The following is a 14,632-nucleotide window of genomic DNA, read 5'->3' on the forward strand; positions in this document are numbered from 1 at the left end:
AGAACTAAACAGAGAATTTTCAACAGAGGAATCTGAAATGGCTGAAAGACACTTAAGAAAGTGCTCAAAATCCTTGGCCATCAGAGAAATGCAACTCAAAACAACTCTAGATACCACTTCACACCTGTCAGAATGGCTAAAATCAAAAATACCAATGACAACCTATGTTGGAGAGGATGTGGTGAAGAAGGAACACTCCTCCATTGCTGGTGGGAGTGCGAACTTGTAAGACCACCCTGGAAGTCAGTATGGCGGTTGCTCAGAAAAATGGGAATCAATCTACCTCAAGATCCAGCCATTCCTCTCTTGGGTATATACCCAAATACTGCATGTTCATACAACAAGGACATATGTTCAACCATGTTCACAGCAGCATTGTTTGTAACAACCAGAACCTGAAAGCAACCTAGATGCCCCTTAACTGAAGAATGGGTAGAGAAAATGTGGTACATTTATGTAATGGAGTACTACTCAGCAGAAAAAAGCAATGGAATCTTGAAATTCACAGGCAAATGGATGGAACTAGAAGAAACCATCCTGAGTGAGGTAACCTTGTATGCACTCACTCATATATGAATTTTAGACACAGAGCAAAGGTTTACCAGCCTATAATCCTCTTCACCAAAGAAACATGAAGGACTCTAAGGGATAAACAGACCCCAGGAATGGGAAGTGGCATGAACTCCTGAGCTAATTGGGAGCATGAGGGTAGGGGTGTAGGTGCTGCCACAATAAGAGCACTAGAAGAGTAGAGGAGAGGAAATGGAGGAGCAGAGATATTGAGTAGGGGGAAGAATAGAGGAGAGAGAGCAAGATGAGAGATACCATATTAGAAGGCGCCACTATAGGTCCGAGAAGAGATCTGGAACTAGGGAGATCTCCAGAGACCTACAAGGATGACACAATCTGACAATCCATGCAATGGAGGAGAGGATAACCTAAAAGCCCTTCCCCTAAAATGAGATTGATGACTACTCTTTATGCCATCCTAGAGCCCTCATCCAGTGGCTGATGGAAGCAGAGACAGACATCCACAGAAATACACTGAGCTGAAATCTGGAATTTAGTTGAAGAGAGGGAGGAATGAAGATCGAAGGGGTCTGTACCAGGTTGGAGAAACCCACAGAAACAGTTGGCCTGAACAAGGGAGAGCACATCAACCCCAGATACTGTATGGGAGGCCATTACAAGACTGATCCAGCCCCCTGAACATGGATGTCAATAAGGCCTCTGCACTCCAGGGAGCCTCTGGAAGTGGATTAGCATTTTTCCCTGGTGTAAGAAGGGACTTTGAGAGCCCAATCCCACATGAAGGGATACACTCTGGCCCTTGATACATAGGGAAGGGTTCAGGCCCAGCACAGGAAGATTTAGTGGACTTTGCAGAGCCCCCGTTGAGGGCCCTACCCTGCCTGGGGAGTGGTGGGTGGATGGGGTGGGGGGTAGGTTGGGGGTGGGGAGGAGGGATGGGGTGAGGGGAGGGAGAGGGAGAAGGGACTTACATGAAACAAGCTTGTTCCCTAACTTGAATACAAAAAAAAAAAAATCTTTACACACACACATACACATACACACACACACACACACACACACACACACACACACACACACACACACACACACACAGACACATAAATAAACTGAAATAATTCTTTGTATTTTATTTGGCCACAATGGAATAAAGCTAGGTATCACAGCAATAAAAACACAGAAAATACAGTTATGGAAACTGAATAACACACTATAGAAAGATACACTGACCAATGGAGAAACAAAATGCAACACACACACACAGTATCAGAGATGGGCTGGAGTGATGCCTCAGCAGGTTAAGGTGTTTGCTGCCAAGCCTGATGACCTGTGTTCGATCTCTGGGACCTACATCCTGAAGTAGGGCATTAGTTCCCAAAAGTTTTTTCCTGACTTCTACACATGCACCATGGTGCAGAAAAACCTACTACACCCAACAATAGTAGATAGGGAGAGACAATCAAGATCCGAGCAGAAATTAATGAAATAGAAATGAAAGAAACACACAAACACACTATCGAAATGAAGAGTTGGCACTTTGAAAATAAAAAATGTACTTTTTATTTTTAAGTGTGTGTGTGTGTGTGTGTGTGTGTGTGTGTGTGTGTGTGTGTGTGTGTGTGTGTAAATGTGTGGGTGAATGTAAGACATGGTACATGTGTGGAGGTCAAAGGACAACTTGCAGAAGTTGCTTCTCTCCTTCCACCTTGTGGGTTCCAAGGATTGAAGTTAGGTCATTAGTGTTAGCAGAAAATGCCTTTACCCAGTGAGCCAATCTGCCAGCACTACCGAGTAGATTTCTTTGGTGCTTCAGTAATACCCTGCTGTCAGTGAAGGTCTAGGAGATCCCCTCAGTGATGGAATGCTTCACAGCTGGTGACTCCCACAGACTTTACATCCAAGGCTCCCATCCTTCCCAAGTCCTGCCAAGGATATTGGGGTCTGTGGCCTGGTCCACCAAGCACTTCACTTGAGTCTCTTCTGAAAGTCCACTCTCTGGCTCTTGTGCACGAATGTTGTGGTTTTTGTGTCCTCGGGCTACAGCTGTGTAACTCCCAAAGGCAGGTGACGATTCATGGCCTAGACGTAACTCGTCACTGGAAACACAGACACAAATGATTTTGTACTCCTGATTATCCTTTACAAATATTCTATCATCATTTATACATTTTTTTTCTTCCTGTCATTCAAAACTTTGAATTCAAAGTTTGCATTGGTAGGGAAATAAAACATGAATATTAACATGAATTATTAACATTTCTTTGGAAATTATTTTTTTATTTTTTTTTACATTCCACTGTTGGGAAATTTTTGTTCAGATATAAGGTTTCACACAGCAACTGCACTACTTCGTATGCCCACCATAAATGTAGTTCTCCACATCCCTGCTCACATGTCTTCTATCTCATCTGAAAGCTGTTACTACACACGAGATGCAAAACTTCATTTGCACTTCATTAATGACCTAGCAATGCTAAGTGTCCCAGTCAAATTCAATCATGAAGACCAACTTAATTTTTTCTAAGCACTTTACATTTAAGTCTGATAACTTTGAATTAATTTTTATAATGTGAGACAGGGCTGTAATTTCATTCTCTTGTTAACACCAATCACTGTATAGACGTCGCACTCTTATCAAAAATCAAGTCAATTACAGAGTATATCTTACTGCTGCTTAGAACTGAAGTTTAAATTTCTTACTTCCTAGGAATAATACCTATAAATTTCTATGTGCTTTAGATTTCAATTAAAAAAAATTTAAAAGGTCAATGCAGCTCAGAATACTATCTGAGAAGTCCACATGGTGTTTTTCACATTGAGATAGATACTAGTGCTCATCAGGACCAAATGGGTAAATATAAATTCCAATTTATATTTGCTTCCACATATGAGTAACAATATTATGGCATGTCATTGGTGCTGGCTGTAGAAGTAGAGGACAGACAACACAGGCATGAGCCACAGTCTTCGAAAGCCTGGGTTTGGAGTGGTAAGCCTCCCTAAGGTGCACTTTTCCATGTGAACAGTGAAGAGTGTCACACTGCTCTCACGGGCCTGAAGTGCTTCTGAACATGCACTGATTCTGTGTTCATACTCAACAGTCTTACCAAGTTATAACTGCTGGGTTGGCCCCTGCTAACTTCCTCTTAGCATAGCGGATTTTCTGCTGCGGGTACCAATTCTCTTCTGTTACATTTATTTCTTGAATCCACGATCCTCCTTTTTTGAGCATTTTCTGTTCATCACTCTAAAAGGAAAACATAATTTTCTCTACATATTATAGCAGTACAAAAAAACCACTAAATCAAGTAATGATCCTAAAACTAAGATCTGTAACTGGAAACAGCTCTACAGCTTTCTAGACAGATCCTGATGTGGCATATGTGACCATGACCACGGGATGCAAAGAGGTGAGAAAGAGAGGTTTAATGCTTTGGGGCACAGTCTGGATAACCTTTCATTCAAGCAGCATTATCTGTTCTTATGATTAAGGAAGAATTCATACAGAATAATTTCCACATCAAAGTTTTTGGTGGGGGATGGAGAGATGGTTCAAGGACTAAGAGCACTTGATGCTCTTACAGAGGACCAGGGTTCAGCTCCTAAAAACCACATGATGGTTTACAACCTGGAACTGTAATTCCAGTTCCAGGGGCTCTAACACTCTCTTCTGGCCTCTGCAGGCACTGAATGCAAATGGTACACTTACATACATGCAGAGCACCCATAAAAAACTAAGTATTTTTGTAAAAAGTTCTAGCTTGAGGGCTGGAGAGATGGCTCAGCAATTAAGGGCACTGCCTGCTCTTCCAAAGGTCCTGATTTCAATTCCCAGCAACCACATGATGGCTCACAACCATCTGTAATAAGATCTGGTGCCCTCTTCTGGCTTGCAGGCATACATGCAGGCAGAACACTGTATACATAATAAATAAATAAATCTTAAAAAAAAAAAAAAAAGTTCTAGCTTGGGAGGAGGATGGCTGTAATTCCAGGAAACAAGAGATTGAGGCAAGACTCCCTTGAGTTCCAGGACAGCCTGGGCTATGTGGTGAGTTCAAGACTACAGAGTAAGGCCCTGTTTGTGATTAAGACAATAACAAGAAGTTGTGTGTGAAGAGAGAACTCAGACTTACTGTTACCAGTGGGTCCATATTGTCACCCCCTCCCACAGTTAGTATCAAATAACATAATAATAAGTTTTCTCCAAGTAAGTCTTTGCTTTTTAGCTGATTTTTAGGTTAGTTTTGAGAAATGTAATCAAAATAATCTAAATATTTCAGTAAATACAACTTGATGCATTTTTATGATACAAAGGAAACATGGGTATATTCATACAAAATCAACATGTACCTTCCAATAAAAGAAGGGCTCCTTCACAAAAACGTCCATGGTGTCAGTGAGCAGATCTGCACATGAGCGGAAAGCTCTCAGTGCATACACCATGACAGCACACACAAGACCTGTTTCTTTCATTGGCAACATGAGACTGACAAATTGTCGGGTTAGACGAAAAGGCATCAACTCAGGGACTGGAAGACACTAAACAAGAGAAAAAAAGTATATTTAAGCAAATACATTGTACTCAATAGTTTTATGTCAACTTGACCCAAGCTAACATCATCTGAGAGGAGGGAAACTCAATTAGGAAAATGCCTTAATAAAACTGGGTGTAGGCAAGCCTGTAGGGCATTTTCTTAAATAGTGATTGATAAGGGAGGGCCCAGCCCATGGTGGATGGAGCCATCCTGGGCTGTTGGTCCTGGATTCTACAAGAAAGCAAAGTAAGCAAGTCATGAGGAGCAAGCCTATAAGCAACACTCCTTCATGGCCTCTGTATAAACTCCTGCCCCTACATTCCTGTCCTGTTTGAGTTCCTGTCCTGATTTTCCCCAATGATGGACAACAATATGAAATCAAATAAACCCTTTCCTCCTCAACTTGATTTTGGTCATGGTGTTTTATCACAGCAATAGTAACCAGAAGTTGGTACAAGGATATGGGGATCTTTTGGAATTTTGGGCTAGAAAAGCAACTGAGTGTTAAGAGGTTTGTTCTATAGGAGCCTGGAAGATAAGAATGAAGAGAGCAGTGCAGATGATGGAGACCTGACTTGTGACATTTCAGAGGGAAGTAAAGACTCTACCCAGCCATTTGTGCTAAGAATCTGTGGTTCTGGTTAGCAGGGGCTAAAAAATCATCTGTGATTAACAAGAGACTAGAACCACTAAAGTAAAACCTTTGTTTTACTAGGACAATTGATGCTGGTTATCTGGAGCTGAGAAATTGGTGATTAAGAAGAGAACAGCATCTGCCATGAGGCCAGGGCCAATGGAGGACAGCTACAGCTCCACCCCAGGACTCTCACCTGGGGTGGGTAGAGACCAATCTCGAGCCCACCCAGTTGGGCACCATTATGGTGAACCTGGATGCTAGGCCACCACTTAGGACCATGTCTAGGTGTGAGGGATGTGCCCCCACAGGGGCCATGCCTTTCAAAGAGGCTTGTGTTGCCACACCAGGTCCATGGTGATGTCTGGGGCAGACTCCTGCCGAGGGCTATGTTTGGATCTGTGGCCCTGTAGCGGCTGGGTACTGTGTTGATATCAGTGGCTCTGGCTGCCACAGAGGGCTATGCAGAGGCCTACAATCTGGGCTGACACTTGAAGCTATGATGGTGTTTGAAAGTCATGTGGCCATTGGGGCCATACAGATCTGGATGGCATGTGCTGCCACATGGGGCTATGGTGACATCTGGACCTGAACTGTGGCTGAGGGCCATGTCTGGGTCCATGGCCCTACCACAGCCAGGGTCTGTGTTGAAGTCCATGGCTACTATTACCATTGAAGGTGGAATGGATGCCCAGAGGCAAGGATGCCACCTGGGGACATGTAGGCACTTGACTGCCATGCTGTCACTGGGGCCATGCTGTTCTGGGTGACCTGCAAGGCCAGCTAGGTTGAGGGTGATATTTGTTTCTTTGAAAAGTATCAGGTGTCAGGACCAAGTCAGCAAAGCCAACTTAACCCATCATTTCTCCTTTAATTAATTTCTGGAGGTGTTACAAAGTCACACGATGTGATGGCTAATCTTGGTTGTCAACTTGACTACATCTGGAATCAATTAAAACCCAAACTGCTGGGTGTACCTGTTAGGGATTTTCTTGATTGGATCATTTGAGGTGAGAAGACACACTAAATCTGGGCCACACCTAGTGGCAGCCTATCTAAAGGAAGCAAAAGAAAAAGAACCTCAGTTTTTGCCTGTTTGCCATGGGTCTTGTTAGCAAGTCAACTACCTTGTTGCTGAAGCATTCCTTTGTTGGTGTTAGACTCTACTTCTTGGGATTCCAACATAGACTGAAGACTAGCAGCTCTGCAGGAATCTTTCAGGACTCTAGCACCTGACCAAGATTGCCGGGACATCAATCTTTTGGACTGAACAACTACTTGATTCTTGGCCTTTCTATCAAGAGACAGCCATTGTTGGACTAGCTGACCCACAGCTTAAAGCCAATCTAATAAATCCCATGTATATATTCATTCAGTCAGTTATGTGCCTTTAGAGAACCCTGACTAATACATATTCCATTTCTAGATCAGCAGTGAGAGTAAAGTAACACACCTGAGTAGCTGATCCAAATGCATGTCCAAAGTCAATTCCAATCACGCTGCCTGTCTCCATGGCTACCATGAAATTGTTCAGATGTCTGTCTCCAATACCGAGGAGCCAGTGGCTGATACACAACAGTGCATGAGAGCTAGCAAAGTGGGAACGCAGTGCCAGGAAGGCCTCAGGGTTGGTGCTCATCTTTACAAAGGCCCTCCTAGGAAAGAGATAAACAACATATAGTTTCTGCCATGCACTAGTGTTTGTGATGTCACAAATATACTCACTTTAAGAGGTCAGCAGGCACTTTATTTTCCCTTTTTCTAAAAGCCGTGACTGTTTCTGTACGATTAGCTCCTCTGTGATTTAAGACAAACATTTCATTAGAACAAATTTCTGGTAAATTTAAAATTTAAATTATTTATACTAAAATATAATATCTCCTAGGCAGAGCAGGTAGATATCTGTTTGGTCCAGGACAGCTAGAGATATATAATGAGGCCCTGTCTCAAAGTCATACCCCTCCCAAAAAAGAAAAAAATATTATTATCAAATAACTACATTTAGATGATATCCGGGGCAAAATTTATTCTTTTCTTCCTTCTCTCATTTCCCAGTGCTGGAGATGCTAGAGCCCCACACAAGCTAAGCCAGTGCTCTAACCACTGAGCTACATCGCTAGCCAATCTGATGCAAAATTTAAGTCTCAAAAGTATGCACTTTTAGAAGAACAAACAAATGTAAATCAAAATCAAACTTACTTATACATTAGCAAATAGGCTCCAGCATCACTTTTCTTCGTTATTTGTTTTAGCCAGTCTTTATATTCACGAATTGGTGCCTTGGGATCACTAGCAAGTAGGGAAAAGGGAATTAGAATTAAGGAGGTACTCTGCATGGCAAAGAACACTGACAATTTATTAAAAAACAGTGATGAACAAATATAACTTTCAATATGCTATTATTCATTCCTAATGACTCCAAGATAAACTCCAGCAACTTCCTTATGCAGTCAGGTGCAAAATATTTCCCTCTTCATGCAGAAAAAAAAATAAAATGCCAAAATAAACACAAAGGTCTGTGACCTAAGCATGTCACCCTGAAAGGCATCCTGACAATAATGATATCACTGCTGGTAGGCCTCATTTGACCATAAGCCAAATCTTCTACAAAAAAAAAAAAAAAATAATAATAATAATAATAATAATAATAATTCATAAAACATCTGTTTTTATTTTTAGACTAGTTCCAGATATTTTTTTTTTTGCATTTCCTGGATACAGATACATATAAAACTCATCTTAGGTATGATGAAGTATTTTCTTAATGTCCACAAATGCTCATGTTGAATTTGAAAACCTTTAGTAACATTGCCCAGGTAAATGTCAGCACTTGTGCAGGTGGATGCAGTGTGGTGTGTATACAATTGGGCACTTTCAGTTTGTGTTGTAACCTTCCCAATGAGCTTTCAGCAGTCAAAACAAACAGTTACAAGTTGAGGGGCAGATTGGTAGTATGCATCAGTGATTCCAGTCATGAACCACACACACACAAAGACAGACACACACATACAAACTAAAAAAAGAAAAGAAAAAAGAAAAGCTAGCATGTGCCTTGAATTCCAGTGCAGGCAGATCTCTATGCATTACCAAGGTAACATAGCAACGCACTACCTATTATAAGCCTCTTTCTCCTCTTTCGACATACTACTCAAAAGAAGGTCCTTCAAGGTCGTAGTATTTTCAATCCATTCAATTAATCCTAATCTGAAAAATAAAACAATGTTTATAAATAAGTGCAAACAAATCCCAATTGTTCCTTCTGCATCAGAAAAAATGTTCTAAAGAATGAAAGCAAAATAGATTTCTTCCTATCCAATCCATACTTTCTCACCGATGTTCATAGATAAATCTAGTTGAGTTCTGTCCATGGGACACTTTTAGCACCCACAAACCTACTTTTGGACTCAGCCTGGGTGGGATATATGCCTCTCCCCCACAGATACAGGTTCACTCAGGCCATACCTGCAGGTCATGGGCATGACACGGTAAGTCCTTAACTGCATGTTTCTCTGACTACAGGCAGCATCCTGAGCGAGGATGGCATTCATGACCTCAAAAAGCTGCTCAATGCGCTGGTCCTGGCGGAGGTCCTCACCACCTTTTACCAGGAAGGGGTACTCCTTTTCATCATGGCCTCGAATAACGATGCGCTTTGGTTTCCTCAAAGAGACCATTACTTTTACCTTTAAACATTAAGAGACTTGTTATTGTTCTTCTAAAAAATAATCTTGTTATGTCACCTAGCTTAGTCTCTAATACCTAGGCTCATGTGGTCTTTCTACCTACTGAGTAGCTGGCGCTGCAGTATGTACTACTGCAGCGAAAAATACTTAAAGGGCAGTCTCAGTGTAGCTCACCACACGCTGATCAGGGTGGATGCATTCCTCAAGGTGGTATACAAGTGGAATCTTGGCTGCAGGCTTCAGGGCCATCTGTCATCTTGAGGACTGTGCTCATGCACACTCAATATTCCTGGCTACAGACACTGCCTAAAACTGTGGCTATCCTTCTTAACATGTGATGTTTACATAAAGGCTTTTTATAAAAGATGAATTCTACACATGGATATAACAGCTTACACTTAATTTACAATATTTTTTTATATATTGTTGCAATTTAATCACATTTCCCCCCGCCCCTTTCTCCTTCCAAATCTTCCCATATGCTCCTCCCCCTCTCCTTCAAATTTATGGCTTCTATTTTTATCAATTGTTATTACAAATATATATGTGTGTGTTTATATACATATATTCATAAATATAACTGATTAAGTCCATATAAGTTACTCGTATGTATGTTTTCAGGGCTGACTGTTTTGTACTTAACAATATTCTTAAATACAACTGATATGAAACATGGGAGACATTATCTTTAGGAATTTGATCAATATTATAATTTGGGAACAACATGCTAGTGGGAAGTTGACCAATATATCAAATGTCACAGAGACATGGATGACAAACACAACATACCCACCCGCTCATCAAATCCAGAGATCCGCACATGATATTCAGGCAATGGTTTGCCCCTGCCATCATACTGGCCTAAACAAACACAAAGCCTTGCTTAGATACTGCGTGTTATAAAACTTCCATGTTTTAAAACATGTATGTTGATCTAATAAAAAATGTTGATGTAACATGCTTTTTTTTTTAATTCTAACTTTTCATTTGTAGAAATCAGCCACAGCCAGGAATGGTGGTACACACCTTGATCCCAGCACTAGGGAGGCAAAGGTAGGCAGGTCTCTGTGAGTTCCAGGTCAGCCTGGTCTACAGAGCTAGTTCCCTGACAGCTAGGGCTGTTACACAGAGAAACCCTGTCTTGAAAAACAAAAACAAAAAGTTACAGCCTTATTTTCTTGAGGCTGACAAAAGTGAAGAGACTGCTTCTCCCAAAAGTTTTCTCTTACATTTGCTGAGAGGGGAAAATCTGTCACCAGATTAAAATGTTCCTTTCTTGGGAAAATTCTAGTTTGGAAACATGGAATAGGAAGAAATTTCTTCTGTCAGTTTGCTGCATGTCCAACCTCCATGTCACAATCTGTTTTCTGTTTCCTGTTTTCTTTCAATGGGACCAGCTAGTGCCTCCCAGGAAGTGACCTCTCTACACTTGTATTTATTTCTAAAGAGAAGTACTCAAAGCAAAGTAGGAACCAATCATTTGGGGTTACTGTAAATATTAAATAAAATCTGAACACTTGCCATAATTAAAATATAGTAAGCTGTACCAATTCACAGTAATTATAGGTTTTCCTAATAATGAAGTTGTTGGGAATAGGACACTGGAGAGACACCTCAGCAGTTACGAGCATTTGCTCTTCTTCCAGAGAACCTGAGGTTGGTTCCCAGCACCCATGTCAGGAGCCTTACAACCACTTGTAACTCTAGCTCCAGGAGATACAACACCCTCTTCTGGTCTGGTCTGGTCTGTGAGCACTTGCACTCACATGAACTTACAACCCCCAAACACATAACCAAAAAAATAAATCAAAAAAGAAAAATGATAGGCTGGGGAGATTATCCAATGGATAAAAAGTGCTTCTGGCACAAACATAAATCTGCAGATCTCATGCAGAAGCCAGGAAGGGTAGCTTGAGTTATTTGTGGTCCTAGCTAGTGTTCTTAGGAGAACTGGAAGGCAGAGACAGAATGCACAGGTGCACACAGGCTAGCCAGCCTGGTGTATGAAGTAGAAAAAACAAGGTTCTGTTTCCCAAGTAAGGTGGAAAGCAAAGATGAATACTGGGTTGTTCTCTGACCTCCATATGCATGTTATACATAATATATATACCTCCGCATATTCCCTCTCTCTCTCTACCCCCCTCACACACACACACACACACACCCCTCCCCCACACATGTACGTACATCAGGATCTCTGTCATTACTTAGAAAACAAGAGTTCTTGCTGTTACATTATTCTCCTTAAGGAGTGTTCTTGTCACTACCGGATGTTAACTAACCAGGAATCTCCAGTTCATTTCCTTTGAATTCACTCATCTTGGGGGAGTACTCTTTCAGGTTCCCAGGTGGCTTTGAGTCTTTTCTCATCCTTCTAAGTAGTGAGTCAGTGATATTACAGAAGTCACCGAACTTCATTGTAGGCAGCTTAGAACCATTATTCCCAAAGCTTTTGTCAAATTCTTTCCCGAAGGCCTGAAAATTAAAAATTTACTCTGAAGATCACTGTTTCCTTTGTACATTAGAAAAAGCTCTAAGCTTACAAATATTTCAATACTCTAAAGCATCGAGTGCCCCTTTTGTCTGTGTCTTCTCTTCCTTAGGCAGGTCATTATTAGAATGACTCCCAGTTATAAATTCTAATAAGAGCATTCAAGACACAGGACAGAGCTGGGCATGTGGCACAGGCCTTTATTCTCAGCACTCTCTGGAGGCAGAGGCAGGTGAATCTCTGAGTTCAAGGATAGCTTGGTTTACATAGTGAGTCCTTGTCCCCCAAAACAAAACAAAATGAACCAACATGGTGAGGTCATCTAATCTCTTTGTGCACTCTATCTAGTTCTAGTCTTACTTCATTTGAGTAGAAAGAATGACATGAATAGCTAGGAACAAAGTTAAAAACAAAATGAAGAGAAAAATTAAATCAAAACAAATAGCTCATAATTTTTCCTATGAGCTGAAGAGAAAAGAGAATGTCACTGGTCTCAGGAAGGGTCGACTGAGACACTGCTCTAGATCATAAACCAGTATAAATATTAATATAATCAATATTTCTAAAAGCAATTATTAGAAGTACTTTACCTTGGAAAATTACAGTTCTTTAAAAAAACTATTTATTTAAATGAAAATCTTTATGTCAAATAGAAAATAAAGCAAAACTGAAGACTGTCAAGATTTTGCAGGCCATCTTTACTGTTTTGAGATAGAGTCTTACAAAGTTAGGCCTAACCTTGAACTTCTGCTTCTCTTGTCCCCACCTCCCAAGTGCTACTAACCTGATTACTTTTTTGGGGATCAAACTGTCACTACTTTGATAGTTTCTTATAAGAAAATTGACACATAAAGTTATTTCTTTTTTGATTTAGAAACAGATTAAAAGTGTAGAAATAAAGGACTATGATACAAATCAGTGACAATATTGTCCAGCACGCCCAAGGTGCTAGACTTAGTCCTTGGAACCAAACACATAAACACAAAGGGTTTCTAGCTTAGTATATAAACAAATCTATATATAAACAGTACATAACAAACGTTTAGTGAAGGCTGTGTAGCTGAGCTTGGCAACATATGGGAGGGACCATGATGTGGACTGACATACTTTTAGAGCAGACTTATTGGATCCAGCATGCAGAAAAAGGTTTTAAATCCAAAGTAGCTATGGATTCAAAGAGATAGCCTGCAGTTTTTCCAACCAAGGCTAATCTCACTCAGTTAAAAAGACAGGGAACTGGATAGGGAAGGACAGGCTGTTGGAAGAACTATTGGAAATGAAGTCCTTTCACAGGGATGCCTTCAGACCAGAGTTCAAGGAAACCTGGGTCTAGTTCTCTCATTGTTTTCATTCTCCTTTCAGTAAACCACATCCTGGCACACAAACAACACTTACTTCACTGCTTTTGTTCAGAAACAGGATTTTGCTACATGATGCCAGGTGGACTCACCTGACACTGTCTAGTACTTTCACATGATAATGGCAGATGCACCCTCTGGTAACAGACTTGTATGGCCTGCAAAGCTGCGAACCTGTGCTTTTAAAATGTGTGGGCTACTGTTTTAGGGAAACAAAACTCATATATATCTTTCTTTAACCAATATTCTATAACCATAATTTTAATAACACTAACCTAAGTATAGTTTATTGCCTAATTAAATGACAATTCTTATTTGGAGTCACTTGAATATTCAAGAATCAACAGTGCATACACAATAGGATACTGACCTCAATGTGTGTCAGAAAGCAAAATACAGGAGTTAATGGTGTTTTTAGGATGTCCACCCATGTTTACACCAGGGAGACTTACGTGCTCTTATAGCCATACCTTTATCCAAAGTACACTAGGTGCAACCCACAAAAGCAACCTCTAATTAACCAAAGTTATCTTAATCATCTAATTCAAGAAGGTTGTTTCATACCTGTTTAGATGGCTGAAGGGACAAAAAAAGTAACTCAAAATCCCAACATACATGTTAAAATTGGGAGGCTAAAAGGAAAGGAACAGGTAAAGGGCAAAGTTGCTTTCTATTCCTGAGGATATCCCACAAGAATTGAAAATGCACAGATGGATGTGCAGAATAGTCATTCACAAGAGTGAAGAATGTTTGCTATCTGATGAAAGGATCAACAATGGAATAACATGATACAGAGTGGAACAGAAAGATCAACAGTGGTAAGAAACTCAGCAATAAAGAATGAAGCATGCTGAATGTGAAAACATGCTAAGTGAAAAATCTAGAAGAAGCCATTCCTTAAAGATAGAAACTAGTTTGGTGGTTACCAGGGACTGGCAGGAGCAGAAATGAAGAGTAATTCAATTGGTTTCAGGGATGGCTGTTTTCCATGGTGTTGAAAATTCGATGACTTCAAACTCTGTAACTATAACAAACACTACTGTACTGGACATCTTAAGTGTGAGAAGACAGAACTTCTATCCTGATGTAACTGCAGTGTAGACAGTGGGCTGGGGAACTGACAAAGAAATGCCAGACTTCATAACCTTTAGTGTCTTGAGGGTTAATGGATGAAGTTAGTTTGGCAGCACAGAGATAGGAAGGAATAAGCATATAAAAGGAAGGCATACATGAGGGGTGAAGAACATCCTGGTTGGTGGACCAATGAGAGGTAAGGGGCCAAGGAGAAAGGAAGAGTATCCACACCAGAAAGCAAAGCTGCCACAGGGTCCACTGAAAGCATCTCTCATGTGCACTTCTTGGTAGGGACCCAGCTCAGGTTTTTCCCACTAACCTTC

The 14,632-nt window shown here is 40.8% G+C and overlaps 1 protein-coding gene across 2 annotated transcripts in view; it reads right to left on the reverse strand.

The window, feature by feature from the left end:
- Nucleotides 1–2,128: 2,128 nt before the first annotated feature.
- The window catches only part of Prkdc (protein kinase, DNA-activated, catalytic subunit), a 181,506-nt gene continuing 169,002 nt past the window's right edge, over nt 2,129–14,632 (reverse strand). Inside the window, exons 77-86 of one of the 2 annotated variants that reach the window (XM_027413432.2) lie at nt 11,669–11,861; nt 10,180–10,247; nt 9,166–9,386; nt 8,815–8,907; nt 7,903–7,992; nt 7,429–7,500; nt 7,157–7,358; nt 4,885–5,073; nt 3,639–3,778; nt 2,129–2,627 (exon numbers count right to left, since the gene is read on the reverse strand). In XM_027413432.2, the coding sequence (XP_027269233.1) occupies nt 2,423–2,627; nt 3,639–3,778; nt 4,885–5,073; nt 7,157–7,358; nt 7,429–7,500; nt 7,903–7,992; nt 8,815–8,907; nt 9,166–9,386; nt 10,180–10,247; nt 11,669–11,861 (1,473 nt within the window). In that variant the 3' untranslated portion in view covers nt 2,129–2,422. Of the gene's footprint in view, nt 2,628–3,638; nt 3,779–4,884; nt 5,074–7,156; nt 7,359–7,428; nt 7,501–7,902; nt 7,993–8,814; nt 8,908–9,165; nt 9,387–10,179; nt 10,248–11,668; nt 11,862–14,632 lie in introns of those variants that run through there. The other variant, XR_004769996.1, reaches the window with a different exon arrangement.

The sequence above is a fragment of the Cricetulus griseus genome, chromosome 4 (assembly GCF_003668045.3).
Source record: "Cricetulus griseus strain 17A/GY chromosome 4, alternate assembly CriGri-PICRH-1.0, whole genome shotgun sequence".
Lineage (NCBI taxonomy): Eukaryota > Metazoa > Chordata > Mammalia > Rodentia > Cricetidae > Cricetulus > Cricetulus griseus.